Consider the following 18,192-nt stretch of genomic DNA (forward strand, 5'->3'; position numbering starts at 1 on the left):
TTCATTATACTTAGAAAGAAAGAAAGAAAGAAAGAAAGAAAGATTTTCAGGAAAACACTCTTCGCCCCCCTCTCCCCCCCACCTTGATTTCACCTCCCAACAGGTAAGCAATAACCAATATTTGGTTTAGATCAGTCCTCTATAGTTTTCTTTGCAGAATCGCGATCAAGTTGAATCATTTTCCCACTTTTTTAAAATTATGACCTCTGCTCTTAGGAATATCGGTTCACTAACCACTCCCAGCCCTCCTCTTTTTTTCCCTCTCATTTTTGTTAGAAAACCCAAATGTTAAAATCACAAATGCAACAGTCCTCTCAAAGGCAGAGCTCCCAAGTGTTTGGCACTAATCAAACAGAGGCAGCTTCGGTGGAGCAGATATGTTCACGGGATGAAGACAGTTGCATACCCAAGGATCTTCCATACAGTGAGGTAGCCGGGGCCAGATGACCAGTGGGGCACCTAATGCTCCGCTTCAAGGATGCTTGCAAGTGTGACAAGGCAGCTCTAAATGTCAACTATCGCACCTGGGAGTCACTAGCTGGCAAAGAGGGAAATGGCAACACATCCTATGGACTGGCATGAACTACCATGACAACCAGTGGCTACAGCAGCTTGGCAACAGGCGCCAACACCGAAAATAACTCACAGCGTCACTTGTCAGTTTCACGCATGACACTTGTGGCAGAACCTGTCTCTCAAGGATTGGCCTTCACATCAGCAAAGGTGCACCAAGAGAAGACACCCCACCTAAATGGATTGCTTGCTGTGTGTCCATCATCTTTCGCATATGGAAGGATGCTGAAAGGTTTGTTAGAAACTGTTGGATCTCAGCATTAGGCAGCTACTGTGCTACCACATTCACACAAAGTGATTTTGAGTGGAGATTAATGTTAAAAAAAAAAAAATTGCCTGTAGCTCAACAGACACATCTGGTGATCTGACTCGAGTACACTAAAACAAAAGTCGTGAAATTGCATCTAATTTTGCAGAAATTTTGGCAGCTCCTGGAATTTGCAACTTGTGCAGCACGGCTCAGGTCCATGGCAATGTCTCAAGGCTGTCCAGTGGATCTCCTGGGAACTTTTTAAAATGTTAAGAACATCAACACTCCAACCAACCCTCTTAAAATTAAAAATTAACCATCTGGGCTGGAACTCTGTGAATGTGCAGTGCTCCTTGGTTGCTGATTTCAGTGTCAGCAGGAATATAAATTTGGGTTCATCAATTGTGGCCATCAGGAATGCAATTTAAGACCAATAGCTGGAGGATAATGGTAGTCAGCCTCAAATAGTACACTGTTCTGTTTATTAAATCTTTGAAGAGGCCATTTGGATTGCTAGAGGAGACACATGAAAGGGATTTCTGCCCACCTTCCAAAAGCTACCATGATCCTAGCCCTCTGCCGGAAGTCATTTGATAGCCATAGTAGGCTCCCCATCAGCAAATAGATGCTTGCCTGTGGTCCCAGGGGAATGCTGCAATGGGATTGTCGCTGTCGTTCGAGAGGAGACAGCAGCCATGTTTTTTTTAAAAAGTTCATTTCCTGGGATTTGAGCATCGCTGGCTAGGCCAGCATTTATTGCCCAACCCTAACTGCCCATGAGAAGGTAGTAGTGAGCTGCCTTCTTGAACCGCTGCAGTCCATGTGGGGTAGATATACCCACAGTGCTGTTGGGAAGGGAGTTCCAGGATTTTGACCCAGCGATAGCGAAGGAACGGCGATATAGTTGGGTTGCCAATCGAGCGAGCTGCTTTGCCCTGGATGGTGTCGAGCTTCTAGAGTGTTGTTGAAGCTGCACCCATCCAGGCAAGTGGAGAGTATTCCATCACACTCCTGACTTGTGCCTTGTAGAGTCAGGAGGTGAGTTACTCACTGCAGGATTCCTAGCCTCTGACCTGCTCTTGTAGCCATGATATTTATATGGCTACTCCAGTTCCATTTCTGATCAATGGTAACCCCCAGGACGTTGATAGTGGGGGATCCAGCGATCGTATGGCCATTGAATGTCAAGGGGAGATGGTTAGATTCTCTTGTTGGAGATGGTCATTGCCTGGCACTTGTGTGGCGTGAATGTTACTTGTCACTTATCACTTAAAGAGCTTTGAAGACTAAAATAACTGTCTCGCTGCAGCCAAGACTGCGGTCTTCGGCAGGCAAGTGCTGGGATTGGAATGGAGAGAGAGGAGGCTCTTGCAGGGTCTTCAATCAGGGTCTTCCCCTGACTATCCCAGACGGATGTCCCGGGATTTCAGCAGAAAGCCCCAGAAAGTGGCAGGCAAGTCTGCTGGCAACTTGAGTACCTGTGGACATTTGGTATGTGGTGAATGGTTAAGGAACAACCATTGGTGGTCCCAGCAGGGGCAGAGAGAGAAACTGAAGTTGGGTTGGGGAGACAGTGGTAGGCCACACCATCCAATTTTCCCTTATTGTTCCACTTAATCTGGGGCAGAAAAGTAAAGGAAGATACAGCCTGTCTCACTAATTTGCCAGTAACTCAAAATTGAATGCCAGTTAGTTGCATATTTAGTTTTACTTTTGATTCAGAAGAATTCAGGGCACTGTGGCTGCCAAGTTCACTTGTTAAAAAAAATTAAAAAGATGGGAGAAACAAAGCCAGTAATGTATTCCTCAGCCAAAAATAGTTAGGTAAGCATTGCAATAGCATTTAAAACTTCTGTATCTCCTCTGGCACAAACAAAATAATTTTGTCTCTCAAATCAAATTCAATTATGCTGCCAAAATGTAGCTTAAAGCTCATAAATTAGTCATCACATCTTTCATAATTAATTGTGAGCAAGTTAAACCTCAACATTCCATTATTCAGATATTTTTAAACTGGCAAAAAGTTTGCTGTCTCAATTCCAACAACATTAATCATGTACCTGTTTATCTAGAAATAGGAGTTCAACTAAGATTTAATTCTTTCACCTTGGATTATGGCCACTCAACCCCCTTATTCGCCAGTAAATATAATGTGTCTTATTTGGTCTTACTCGTGTTTTGGAATGTTCTGAAGCTATACTAGCCACATGTCCTTCATAATGATTCTACATCTTACAGTTCACATTTCTAGGAACATGGTTGAATAAAAAAAGTTCCATATGCAGCTCATTATATTGTGCTATCCATAAAAGGGGTGGTCAGATGAACTCGCTGTCATTTACTTAACCAAGTTCACGGAATTCTGGAAAAATCACACCCCTTTTAAAATTACAACAATGGAAAACTGAAAGAAGATCTTGAACCTTTTGCAAGGACAAAGCACTGGAGCAAATAGCTTTCACTGGCAACAAATTGCATTTGTATAGCAGCTTTAACATAGTAAAACATCCCAAAGCACTTCACAGGAGCATTATCAGACATTTGACACAAAGCCACATAAGGAGATATTAGGTGATCAAACAAGCTTGGTCAAAGTGGAAGGCTTTAATGAATGGTTTAAAGGGGAACAGAGTGTTACAGGGAAGTCCATAGTGGGATGAAGGAAATCAGGGAAGCACCACAGGGCAGAATTAGCAGAACACAGTTCTCCAAGGGTTGTGCTGCTGGCAGAGATACAGAGATAGGGAGGGGCAAGACCACGGAGGGATTTGAACACAAGGATGAGAACTTTAAATCTGAGACATTGCTGGACCAGGAGCCAATGTAGATCAGCAAGCACAAGGGTAAATGGGACTTCATGCGAGTTAGGTTATGGGCAGCAGAGATTTGGAGGGCTTTCAGAGGGTGGAAGATGAGAGGCGAGCCAGGGGAGCATCTTAATCTTGCATGTAGGCAACAAAACCATGGATGAGGGCTTCAACAGTAGATGAGCTGAAGGAGAGCTGGAAACAAGCAATGTTACTAAGGTGGAAGTAGGCAGTGCTGGTGATGGAGAAAATATGGAAATGGACAGGATATATGCAGATGAAAAAGTTGAGCAGGTATGGCACAGGGCAAGGTATAAAGACAACACAGAAGTCTCAAGCAAAATTGTAATAATGGTGGTTCAATGTAAACCATTAGACATGTCTTCCCTGGTTAGAATTGCTAATTTTCTGATAAACTAATACTGTGTGGAGATTTACAGAATCGCAATAGTACAACCCAGTAAATAAGACATCAAAATTTCCTTTCAATAGGGAAAACAAAAAAAAATAATCACTTTCTCTGCTTTTCCTAAGAGAGAAGAAAATTCCTTTCATCATTGGTTGTCAACTAATTTGCAATTAGCTTTGCATGGCCAGAAATATTACATATACATTTAAAACAAAGTTAAGTTATTGAAATAATTGGGTGGCTGACTGAAATTAATGACTTCATGAATGTCGTGCGACTCACACTAATGCCACGGTTCTGAATTCTGCTGTTGCGTTCCTTCGGATCAACATAGTTAATGCCAGTAATTGTGTGGTCTGAATTGCAAATACAGCAAGGTCAATCAGAATTTAAAAAAATAGGGTCCTTTTCCAAAAATTCGGTAGCAAACCTCAATTTCGAAAGTGCTTGCAGGGCAACTTTTACACTGTGCAATTTTGCATTTAATAAGAGTAATTTCTATTTAAAGGAGTTCGGTTATTCTCCAGTCTGCAGGATGCGGGTCTAAAATATAACATTTTAATTGTTGGTGGAAACTGGAGTCCTAATATTTCTGAATAGTCTAACTGCATTTAATAAAAATGTTATTTTATGCTTGCATGGAAAGATGTCTTTGCAATAGATCATTTGACAACTTGTTGCATGAGTAGAAGTAAGGCACGTGAGAGCTCTTTTCAAAGAAGCTTTTTTTTTTTTTAAAACCCTTGAATTCATTACGTTCATTAAAAAAAAGCAGGCATCAGTATAAGAAGCGCAAACACCTGAAAGGCCATTTCTGATGAACTGAGTATCAACAAAGGGGGCCTATAATATTTATGGAATGGCCAGAAGAACATTTCTGCATAGGTTTGTCCTGCTTCTTTTGGATAGAAGTAAATTCTAATGTGGCCCAGATGTACTTTCCTTTGACAGCACGGTAACATGTTTATTGAGTTGTTTCCACTGCAAAGACCACATGGGATAGCAATTGGAACTTTGGCCTGGTTTCTGCAATGTGACCACTGCTGCTTTTTAGTGACTGGAGAAACAGTTATTGCAGCATAATTAAAGAGATATCCTGTGACCCACTGGTCTGCCATTTGTTTAAATTGGATTTCATTTACTAGTCCAAAATTGGATTTCATCCATGGGTCCAAATATAGCTTTAAAAATAGTGCTGGCAACTATCACATCTAAAGAGTCTAGAGACGCAGATTTGGTCTAAGTACATGCAAATACTAATTGTAATGTTAAGCACATTTCTCATAACTTCTTTCCTCTGTAGCCATCATTTTTCTTAATTAAAAAGTCTGGAATTTTTGGCTACAGTGTGAAGTGAAATAAAACTGCCATTGCCGTCTTTAAAGAGCAAATTTGTCACATTCTTCAGAGGATTCATATGAAATGAAGTCCATCCTTTCTTTTACTTTGTAACGAACAGTATGGCAGCAGAGTTAGTGCAAAAAAGGCTTCGCTCTCACCAAAACCAAAGTCATGGCGTAAGTCCAGAGTCAGGGCCCAACCTGTCTCAGGAGGTGAAGTGGAGTGAATGAGTTTGTAAAAACAGGAAGCCATTTCCAAATCTACATGTTTGAAAAACATGATAAGACCACGTCTTAACAAGTCCCAGTTTGTTCCCAACTTTGATAACAATGAGATATTCTGCATGCAAACAATTCTAGTCTAAGAAGGTTTTCTCATGTAGAACTCACCTCGTAAGATAGGATCTTATAGCACAATAACTTGTCTATAAGATGAGAATTTTAGGTTACTGTTTGGGCCTGGAAATGGGGGAGTTTAGCACAAAACCACCACCCCTCCCCAGCCCCACCCAACTCCATCTTAAATGAGAGTTATTGAGGTGGAGAGTATTGTAGCTCACTCTGGGGAGGTGCAATCTCCTGGCTTGGTCCTACTCTTGTCTGTTCTGAATTTCTGGTCTTCTACTTTGATACCCATCCCATCTCTTCCTCTAGTATCTGTACGGAGAGCTACCAGTGAATAGTCAGCATGAATTAAAATCACACGTTCTGCAATGATTGGTAAGGAGGCTCCCTAGAATGTGTGAACTTAATGTTTCACATACTTTTATATGTGGCAATTGCCTTGAGACATTTTACTAAATAAAAGATGCTGTATAAATGCAAACTGTTGTCATTATGCACAAGTGGGAAGTTGGGGAACTGGGAGTCAGATAGAAGAGACTTGGAGATTAGCACCAGAGAGTTATTGTTGCATGGTGCCTCAGAATCCCATTGAATAGTTAGTCAACTACTTTAAGTTGCAAAAAAAAAAAACTTTGATGGATTGCAATTTGAGTTGTGTTTCCAACATAAAACAGTCAATTCTTGTAGGATTTTCAGACTGGAATAATGAAAAGAAACCAAATCGCACACTGTGCAGAACTGCATTTGAAAGTTTCTCCTGTTTGGAGGTTTTCTGGCAGTAAAGTGCATCTCGGGTAGGGTTCTCACACAAGTACACACAATAATACAATAGTTATGTTGCTGCATTAACAGAATATGCGACTAACTACTATTGAGTTTTGCTTGCACCAGCAGTGCTCCACAGTGAGTTACCAGCTCAGCAGGGCAAAAGGGAACTTGACCAAAACCACTCATCCATAGGTTGCTCATGTGCCTAACAAATAACTGGAATATTGGGAAATGGTTGGGAATATGCCATCTGAATATTTCTTTCAACCCTAGAGGTAGAATGGAGAGTTAAGGAGAAGGATACGTTGTAACAGGAAAAAGAAATTACACCACACATTCTATGTACACCTCAGCAGCTTACAAAACCACTGAGGTAATGCAGCTTGCATCAACCTCTTCAAAAAATAAAGTCATTGCAGAGAATATGTCCAAGTTAGTTATTTTTCTTTTCTATTAAAAAGTGTTTTATATTATATTTTCCAGCAGTCTGATAGATAGCCTGCCAGGAACACTAATATATTCCAACAGTGAAAAGCAGTGAGTGGAATAGAGAGGTGAGCAGAGACGCTGCATTCTCCCACCTCGAGTTTTTATTACAAACAAATGTCAAGAAAACAAAGAAACCACAGCTGTGGTCTTTGTGGTACTACAACATAACAACCCACCAGTGTTGAGTAATGTTCTCTGGCTTTGGTTAACAAAGCATCCTGACATGCAAGGAAAGGTGGAAACTGAGCCCAATGTTTTCAAAATACTTCACAAAAAGTGTGAACTCCATAGCATGTGGTTCACAGCAGAAGAAAACACAGATCAATCATATAGACCTAAACTATCACACCAGAAAGGCGCCTTTTTTTCACAACTATGCAGTTGTGTACTCAATATTTGTTAGAAGTTAGACAGGTAGAGTCCTTGGTATTCCATAAATATGCAGCAAGCTTCAATCCATGTAACTTGTGTGTCCTATTTAGGCAGGCAGCTTTACAAGGACAATAGTTCCACTCTTCCTAACATTTTTCTGAAAGCATGTTCCATTTTGTATAATGTACAGCAGGATCATTTATTTGGGAAAAACAGTTTTCCAGCTTTTATTGCTGGAACATTCCCTTTAATTAGAACCCAAGTTTTCCTCGCTCATTAGAATTTTCAGCGAAATAGTTTCCAAACACAAGCTATGAAAATATATTTTTCAGAATTTATATTCGACAATAGATAAGAGAATGACGAGTACATACCCTGCTTCTACCTATAAATTCTATGCAACATTCTTTTCTTTGAATAAAATGAGCATTACTCCTCTGTGCTTGCTAATAGCATACAAGAAAACAAATTGTGGCAAAGCACCAACTGTTTTACAATAAGCAAAACCAATGAAACGTTTGTCTGATGATAGGTCACTGACCTGAACCTTCACTTTGTTTCTCCACAGATACTGCCAGACCTGTTGAGTTTCTCCACCAGAATTAAACAAAATGCCCATTACATCTCTCATCCAATTGCCTTTCAATGCTTACATAAGGAAGAATGTAACTAGACGAGCCTGCGCGGGGTCTATAGAATATGCTGTTTGTGCCAGAGAGTGCAATGAGTACCCAAAATATGAACTGAATAGAATTTAAGTGGCTTTAATTGGTTGATGAGTGCACATTATTACAATCAGTAAAAGGGTTTCTTGGTATGTGCAAAAATCACAGCAGCGTAAAGAAATGACGAAGTGGGACAATCAAAGGAGTCAAAAATTACTGGGCCAGAGCTTGCCGCAGCAGGGCATCTAAATGGCATCTGCCATTAGTCAGGCCTACCTCTGTACCCTTTAGCTCAAAACATACTTGCCCACAGCATTGCTGATAACCACACTGAGGGCAACAGGCCATCTGAAACCTGAGTGAACAAGGCAACTAAACACAACTAACATTGGGAAATAAACACAGGAAGGACTGAGGAGGTGAACTCAATATCAAGTCAGGTACAGAAAGGGAAAGAGTAAAAGAAAGATTGGATGTAGAGCGAGATAAGAAACAGTAAGGAAATAAATTGAGCGATTTTTAAAATCTTCCTGAAAGACTCAAAACCTTAAGGAGTGAGACTCCACACTTACAACAGCTAAACTTTCGTGCCGGAGACATTGATTGGCAGTCATTAACAATCATCGTGTCCTTAAACGTGTACTTATGTTTACAATGACAAGACTTATCTTTCTGTGGCGGGTTTAATGGGCAATTAATGGGCAAATGCAGCAAATTCCTTGAAAAAAATTGGAAGGCCAAGGGCAAGAATACATTTGCGGGAAGCTAACGGTGGAGTAGCATGATTCAGACAGCAATTTTTGGATCTTCACTTTGACTTATACAGCTGCTACTCACCTAAAGTTGCTGTACTCTTCACCCGTAAATAATGGGGAGCACTATTAGCCTTGTTTTTTTTGACAGCAGATTCTGGCCCACTCTGCTTTTGTTCAAGTTGCTACAGCATTTGAAAAAATTGAGGCCCTCCCAATTAATGGAATCATTTAATTTTGCATCTGATACCATTGCAGTCTAGTGATATTTGAAAAATAAAATCCTGAAACGCCGATGCTCCACTGCCAGATGCTATGATATTAGTGCTGTGGAACCTTGGATTACCTCATTAACAAATCTTAATTTTAATCACTCTGCCTTCTGCAGTAAATAATTCCAACAGTGAAGTGACAAACAAAAAAATTAGTAAATCACAAGCTGAATTTAATTATCAACCGAAACAAAATGCTGCACTGAGAGGCGACTGTGGTAGGTCGATATCATGCACTCAAGATATTACCATTCACCGCATACATAAAACAATGTAATGAACATTAACCAATCTGTCTCAGATAGGAATCAACACATCTCTGCATCAGAATCAATTCACTTTTTAAAAAACAAAAAATCTGTTTCAAGCCTACCATTTTCCATCATGACTGACCATGTATGCCATTTCGAGCAAGGGCAAATGAATGTCAACTGTTGTAGCCATTTAAGATGATAGTCTCCACTTGAATTTGAGAACCATTGCTGACCAAATCTGGATAATAGCAGTGCCCACCATGAGGAACAAGTTGGCGAGTAACTTGAGACTTTATGAGCCTGAAAAGATGGCAGTCTCATACTAAAACGTGCTCTGTGCGCTTATGGGTAGTTCTCCTAGTTATCCAACTTCAGTGTATTCACACCTAATCTGTACTAATGCTTTGTCTTTCAACACACCATTAACATATTGTTTGCCTGTTCTCCATGACCTTTTGGTCAGCTATGTGGCCTGGTCCAATCTGCACCTTCTCCTTTGTTATCTCTTGCCCCACCCCCACCTCACTTGTTTATAATCTGTGACTTTTCTAATATTTGTCAGTTCCGAAGAAGGGTCACTGACCCGAAACGTTAACTCTGCTTCTCTTTCCACAGATGCTGCCAGACCTGCTGAGTGATTCCAGCATTTCTTGCTTTTGTTCCCAATTTGTTTTCCTGGCAGATTAGGGATTTTCCAAATTTAATCTAGATCGGTCCACAAAAAAAGGAGTCTCAGCAAAGGACAGGACAGCAGGATTCACCATACTAAGAACTGTACGAAACTGGAAAATTCTGCCAGAGCAACTCGTGAAACGCCACAAAGGCTTTTGTTTGTGTGCATTTGCAGCAGGAGGGGGTGATGGAGGAAAATGCAGTGGGAGAAAGGACTGAGATGAAACCTAGAACTGGAAATATAATGCATCTGGATAAAGCCACTAAACCCAAAATGGAATTTCTGGGACATGAATTATAGTTAGAAGAGATAAATGAACTGTTAAAGGTGACATGGCCAGGGGATGGTGTGGGCATGATTTGAGCTTCATCCTCTTTTTCATTGTTAGGTTCCTACCAGTCTTAAAACATTTTAATCCTGACCAGGAGCATGCCTCACTAACTCCTCAGAAAGATGAAAATGGACTTTGGATGTACCTGGTCACCATCTTGGTCTTTCTAATGCCAACACAAAACAACAATATAGTAACTTGGTAAACAATTTTATTACTTCGTAACACAAGAAATATTGAAAATGCTAAATGTACTTACTTTTCCTTAAGGATGACTTTGCTTTCCTTTCTCCAGTATTCTTTGAAGTCTGTACAAAACTCATACCAGAGGGTAAAAAAATGATTTGGAGTGACTTCTTTATCTCCTGACTTTGGCTTCATGCTAAAGTATGCTGCTGTTTCCAAGAAGCTGACAAAAGGAAACAACAGAATCAAAATGCATGCTTGAAAGACACTTTTATTCTTCTGCTATTCATCAGTAACCATCAGTAATGATGAGAACTGCATTATATTTAGACAATCTTAAACTGGTTTTAATTCACAACACCTTAGAGAACTCAAAACCACAGTTCAGTGAGTACTGATACATATGATATTTACCATAGTGATCCTTTAGCTTAAGCATTTGAAGTTTGTGAACTCTTCCATAATCTTTTGGATGCAAAAGGATGCTAATCCCTTTGAAATGCAGGGCAAAATAGATGGTTTCAGCACACCTGGTAACTGGGTTTCAGACTTGAGAAGAAGTTCGGAATGCCAAACATGTGACCCCATTATTTTTTTTTTATTCTGAAACCAAATGGTAAATCATTTACATCTGGCAGATAGGTTCCTGAGGCACAGAGCAGAAGTGTTGCTTTCCCCACAATGCAGATCACCATGCATTTGGAGTTTTAGCCTCTATATTACCATGCAACCCAGGGGGTGGGGTGGGGGGAAGACAGCTGCTCAGTGCATTGGCCATCATCTACCCCATGGGCTCACTTTTACCCTGAATCTTTTCACATACTACAGTCAGCAATCGACTCCGAAACCTCCATCACAATCTCAGGTTGTTTTTGTTACAAAGCAGAGTTCATTACTTAGTGCTACGTCTTGAATATTTAACTTGATTTCACCCAGTCTATTCCCATGCTATAAAGATAGGATGGCACCTGGTGTCAGAATTTCCATCACTTTCCTCATCTAACAGATGAAATAAACTCCAGAAGGTGTGAGGAACAAGGTCTCAACCACCTTCTTTGAAACAACCCTAGGGATCAATGGGATAAAGAGCACATAACTAGGATTCATAGGCAGGAGATTAAGGATGGTCATTAAATTAGTACTATTTAAAGTCTCCAATTCTGGAGCAGAAGACGACTTCATCTCTTCCTGCAGCAAAAAGATCCACCTCTGCATAGTTCTATTTTAGTATTGTGTCACTTCCTGGGATGGCATACCTACTTATCAGATTGTGCAATCAAATGAATTACCAGAACATTAAAAATCTCAGGTATTCATTGATAAACTGGACAACTGTGTCGTCAGGCCATGGAAAGACAGAGGGAATCTTGTACCCAAAGCTGAATGTTTCATTATATAACACAGGCTGCTCTTAATGTTTGGAATTGATGAGTCTGCAATTAACATTTCACGCATACAATTTTAATTTTTGGTGAGTGACAATGTAAACAGGGCAATATCAGATCAACTGCCTGTTCTACAGATCTCCAAATTTTTGTTTCCATCAACTTGAATGAAAATCACAATGACACAAACATGTGCTGGCAGGAGGGTAGGTAAGCACAGAACACAGTCAAGACAGTTAAAAGAAAAAAAAAAGAGGGGGGATGAAGAGAATTTTTTTTTATACAGCGAGTTATGACCTGGAATGCACTGCCTGAAAGGGTGGTGGAAGCATATTCATTATTAACACTCAAAAAGGGAACTTGTAAAATTTGCAGGGCCTATGGGGAAAGAGTGGGGGTGGGGATAATTGGATAGCTCATGTCTAGGGCCTTGTGTTTCACTGATTTGCAGGCCATAAAAATGTACCAACAGGGTTGAGAGAGATAATTGACACCAAAAAGACTAATCTCTTCTAGTATATGTCACTCAGATTCCTCAATAGAATTGAGGAATTTCTTTGGAAATTCTTTTCTTTTCTTTTGGGCCTCCTTATCTCGAGAGACAATGGATACGCGCCTGGAGGTGGTCAGTGGTTTGTGAAGCAGCGTGTGGAGTGACTATAAAGGCCAATTCTAGAGTGACAGGCTTTTCCACAGGTGCTGCAGAGAAATTTGTTTGTCGGGGCTGTTGCACAGTTGGCTCTCCCCTTGCGCCTCTGTCTTTTTTCCTGCCAACTACTAAGTCTCTTCGACTCGCCACATTTTAGCCCCGTCTTTATGGCTGCCCGCCAGCTCTGGCGAACGCTGGCAACGGACTCCCACGACTTGTGATCAATGTCACAGGATTTCATGTCGCGTTTGCAGACGTCTTTATAACGGAGACATGGACGGCCGGTGGGTCTGATACCAGTGGCGAGCTCGCTGCACAATGTGTCTTTGGGGATCCTGCCATCTTCCATGCGGCTCACATGGCCAAGCCATCTCAAGCGCCGCTGACTCAGTAGTGTGTACAAGCTGGGGATGTTGGCCGCCTCGAGGACTTCTGTGTTGGAGATACGGTCCTGCCACCTGATGCCAAGTATTCTCCGGAGGCAGCGAAGATGGAATGAATTGAGACGTCGCTCTTGGCTGACATACGTTGTCCAGGCCACGCTGCCATAGAGCAAGGTACTGAGGACACAGGCCTGATACACTCGGACTTTTGTGTTCCGTGTCAGTGCGCCATTTTCCCACACTCTCTTGGCCAGTCTGGACATAGCAGTGGAAGCCTTTCCCATGCGCTTGTTGATTTCTGCATCTAGAGACAGGTTACTGGTGATAGTTGAGCCTAGGTAGGTGAACTCTTGAACCACTTCCAGAGCGTGGTTGCCAATATTGATGGATGGAGCATTTCTGACGTCCTGCCCCATGATGTTCGTTTTCTTGAGGCTGATGGTTAGGCCAAATTCATTGCAGGCAGCCGCAAACCTGTCGATGAGACTCTGCAGGCACTCTTCAGTGTGAGATGTTAAAGCAACATCGTCAGCAAAGAGGAGTTCCCTGATGAGGACTTTCCGTACTTTGGACTTCGCTCTTAGACGGGCAAGGTTGACCAACCTGCTCCCTGATCTTGTGTGGAGGAAAGTTCCTTCTTTAGAGGACTTGAACGCATGTGAAAGCAGCAGGGAGAAGAAAATCCCAAAAAGTGTGGGTGCGAGAACACAGCCCTGTTTCACGCCACTCAGGATAGGAAAGGGCTCTGAGGAGGAGCCACCATGTTGAATTGTGCCTTTCATATTGTCATGGAATGAGGTGATGATACTTAGTAGCTTTGGTGGGCATCCAATCTTTTCTAGTAGTCTGAAGAGACCACGTCTGCTGATGAGGTCAAAGGCTTTGGTGAGATCAATGAAAGCAATGTAGAGGGGCATCTGTTGTTCACGGCATTTCTCCTGTATCTGACGAAGGGAGAACAGCATGTCAACGGTCGATCTCTGCACGAAAGCCACACTGTGCCTCAGGGTAGACGCGCTCGGCCAGCTTCTGGAGCCTGTTCAGAGCGACTCGAGCAAAGACTTTCCCCACTATGCAATAGAATTGAGGAATTTCTTTGGAAATTAATATACAACAAATTGCTTTGAACACTCAAGTCCTCAGGTTCTTAATTTATTTTGCATTCCTTTAGTCTTTGCAGTAGAAGTTCATTGTCTCGTATGTGTAGCAGGGTATCTCTGTACGATCAGAATTGTATACTGGACAATCTAACTTCTGAAGAAGGGTCACTGACCTGAAACGCTAACTCTGCTTCTCTCTCCACAGATGCTGCCAGACCTGCTGAGTATTTCCAGCATTTTTTGTTTTTATTTCAGATTTCCAGCATCCGCAGTATTTTGCTTTTATTTTAATCTAACTTCTACGACTGAGATAAGGGAGGCGAGCTTTAAGCCAGATACAGCTACCAGCCTGGAAAGTGACTTTACCCAGGAGAAGATCCAGAAGGAATGCCTAGCACCTCTGCAGATGGAGGTTCATCAACTGCGATGTCTCAGAAGGCCAACACCATCCTCCCAGAGGAAGGTCAGGTAACCACCTAATCCACGCCAACTCATAAGGACAGGGTTATACAAGTTATGGAAGGTGTAAGTATAGAGACAGTTATTGTGTTCTACACAATAACTGGATATCTAATGCTCTTAGCTTACAAGCTAGATCTCAATCTATATCAATCTGAGAGACTTGATCTCAACTGCAAACATATAATCAGAAAGCAGCTACTTCAGAATTACTGTGAAATAAGTGAACAGTCTTTGTAACCAGTGTCATTTATTTCATCAATTACTCCTATTTTCAAATTACTTCCATACTCAATATTTCAGTACTGGTATCTATGATTCTAAGGCTTGCAAACAATTAATAGTTCATGACTATTTCGGACTTCTTTGATAATTATAAAAGAAGGGTTAGTTTATTCACTTTGTAGCTTGCACAGATCCTGATGGGAGGTTGGTAGTGCAAGTACTAAAATGATCTGAATTGCTTAATGAGAGAGAGCTGGGCAAGCCAAATTTAGGCATCATTAACTCTTAAGGTAAACTGCAGAAGATTCCCTGAGAAAAAGTTAACCTGAAGTGTTAAGGGTTTGTCTGGCGCCCTCAACATCAAGGTATTAACTCCAGTGGCCTTAAGTTTCTCTTCATCTTCTCCCACCCCATTCTTTTACCTCTATTTTTATATTATTTCCAGGAGTCTCATGGCTCATTTTGGAAGTGGGATGCACATAGTTAAAAACATGTCTCTGGCTGAGAATTGCTCCATGGGTCCAGATACTCGAAGCCAAGGCAGGTAAAAATAGATATGGTGCTATCACTTGATTCACATGGGTACATAGCCTGATGGTTATATTACACTACAGGACTAAGTTCAAATCTTACCACAGCTGCTTCTGTAATTCAGGAAATTGGTTGGCGAGCATCAGCAAAACAACAGTAAAAATTAGTAGATCATAATAAAAATACAGCTGCTTCACTCATGTCATTCAAGAAATGAAGCCTACCGCCCCTGACTGGATTAGTTTACACACAGATAAAAATAAATGCTTTAAAATACTTTAAAAATCCAGCCTACGTTTTGGCAACAACCCAGGCATTGTATTAGCACAAAACTTAAGCAATCTCAGCCGAGTTGACCCTGTTCATTTATACCAAAAGCTGAGAACTCATATGTGCACAAATCATTGAATGCAGCAGGGCAGGTTGAGAAAATGATTAATACAGCCAGGCTTTATAAACAGGGACAGAGTACAAGAACATGGAAGTTATAATAAACCTGTATAAAACACTGGTTTGGCCTCAACTGGAGTATTGTGCCCAGTTCTGGACACTACACTTTCGGATGGATGTGAAGGCATTAGAAAGGGTGCAGAAATGATTCACAAGAATGGTTCCAGGGATGAGGAACTTCAGTTACATGGATAGATTGGAGAAGCTGGGGCTTTTCATCTTAGAGAAGAGAAGATTAAGAGGAGGTTTGATAGAGGTGTTCAAAATCATGAGGGGGTGTGGACAGAGTAGATTGGGAGAAACTGCTCCCATTGGCTGAAGGATCCAAAACCAGAGGGCACCAATTGAAGATGACTGGCAAAAAAGCAATGGTGATATGAGGAAAAACTTTTTCACACAGTGAGTGGTTAGGATCTGAAATGTACTGCCCGAGTGTGTGGTGGAAATGGATTTAATTGAGGCCTTCAAAAGAGAATTGGATAATTATCTGAAGAGAAAAAATTTGCAGGGTTACAGGGAAAAGACAGGGAAGTGAACTAGTTGAGTTGTTCTTGCAGAGAACCGGTACATACACAACAGGTTGAATGGCCTCCTTCTATCTTGTAACAATACTATGATTCATTCCCATGCTGGGAGAACCACAGAGCAGCTAAACAAAAGCCAACATGGATATCATTCTATAGGCATAACCATCAGCTAATATGCCAGACTCCCCCATAACCATCCCTGGGTATGTCCTGTGCCGTCATGATAGACCCACCAGAGGTCTAAACATAGAGATTATACATTTGGGTGGAATCAGTCCTGGGAATCCTCAACACTGACTCTGAACCCTATGAGGTTTCATAAATTGAAGTCAAACAATATCAAGGAAACTTGTTTCTCAGTGAACAAATCAGTATTCCTTCATGTTGAACGCTACTTGAAGGAAGCTCTGAGGGAGCCACTGGTACAGAATCTAGTTTGGGTTTGGAACTTTAATGTCCATCAAAACTGGCTTGGTATTACCAGTAAACAAGCCCTGAAGAACATAGCTGGTAGACTGGGCTTATATCAGGTGGTGAGGAAACTATCAAGAGGAAGTAATCTACTTAACTTTGTCCTCACCAATCTACCAGTCATAGACATGCCCATGACAGCAAAAGGTAGGAATAACCAACATACAGTACTTGCAAAGAAAAGTCTCATTCCCATAGTATGGGCATACTCTATTCTGTAGTTTTACACTACCACCATGAGACAGACTAAGGCATAGTTAATAATGCAAAATTGAGCATTCATGAGGTACTGTGGACCATCAGCAGCAGAACTGTATACAACATATAACCTCATGGCCCAGTACATCTCTCTCTCCTCCAACATATTCAAGCCTGGAGACAAACATTGGTTCATCGGAAATTGATGAAAGGCATATCAGGAGCAGCACCAGGTATACATTCAAATCATGTACCAACCTAGGGAATTTGCTGCACACGACTACTTGCATACTAAATACCAAAATCTGCAGGCTATTGATAGATTGAAGCAGCTTCATATGCAGAGGATCAAAGGAAAGCTCTCTGGCCTGCCACATCCAGTCAAGAATGGTTGTGGGCAACTCAGCAAACAGGAGGAGGACACTCCACAAACACTCTCATCTTCAATCATAGTGGGACCCAGCAAGGGACAAGACTGAATAGCTTGCAGGTGTCTTCAGCCAAAAGTGTCAAGTGGACAATCCTAATCCAGCTCCTCCTGAAGTCCCTACCATCATAATTACCAGTGTCCAGTCAATTTTCTTTAGTCCACTTGACATTAATTAGCAGCTGAGTGCACAGGATGCAATAAAGGCTATGGGCCTTGACAATGTCCTCTTCAGGGTTTTGGTGAGACCACATCTGGAATACTGTGTGCAGTTTTGGTCTCCACATTTAAGAAAGGATATACTTGCATTGGAGGCAGAGCAGTGAAAGTTCACTAGATTGGTCCCTGGGGTGAGGGAGTTATACTATGATGAGAGGCTAAGTAAATTGGGCCTGTATTCTGTGGAGTTTAGAAGAATGAGAGGTGATCTCATTGAAATATACAAGATTCCAAAGGGGCTGGAAAGGGTAGATACAGAGACTAATTCCATTGGTTGAGAAATCTAAAACATGGGGGCACAGTCTCAGGATAAGGGGATGATCATTTAGGACAGAGATGATGAGAAATTACTTCACTCAATGGGTTGTGAATCTTTGGAATTCTCTACCCCAGAGGGTTGTGGATGCTCCATCGTTGAATATATTTAAGGCTGGGATAGACAGATGTTTGGTCTCTCAGGAAATCAAGGAGTATGGTGAGCGGGCGGGAAAGTGGAGTTGAATCCCAAGACCAGTCATGATCATTTTGAATGGTGGAGCAAGCTCGAATGACCCTATGGTCTACTCCTGCTCCTGTGGCTGCAGTACTCATGACCTATAGAATGTACTGCATAAACTCATCCAGATTGTGTTTGTGCAGTAGGTTTACTGATCTTCTTTAGTATGTGGAGAACTGTGTATAA

General features: G+C 41.4%; 1 protein-coding gene across 1 annotated transcript in view; it reads right to left on the bottom strand.

The window, feature by feature from the left end:
* The window catches only part of LOC137376727 (formin-2-like), a 411,942-nt gene that overhangs the window by 36,703 nt on the left and 357,047 nt on the right, over window positions 1–18,192 (bottom strand). Inside the window, exon 21 of the mRNA XM_068045702.1 lies at window positions 10,560–10,709. Coding sequence (XP_067901803.1) covers window positions 10,560–10,709 — 150 coding nt within the window. The remainder of the gene's footprint in view (window positions 1–10,559; window positions 10,710–18,192) is intronic.

The sequence above is a fragment of the Heterodontus francisci genome, chromosome 13, assembly GCF_036365525.1.
Source record: "Heterodontus francisci isolate sHetFra1 chromosome 13, sHetFra1.hap1, whole genome shotgun sequence".
NCBI lineage: Eukaryota > Metazoa > Chordata > Chondrichthyes > Heterodontiformes > Heterodontidae > Heterodontus > Heterodontus francisci.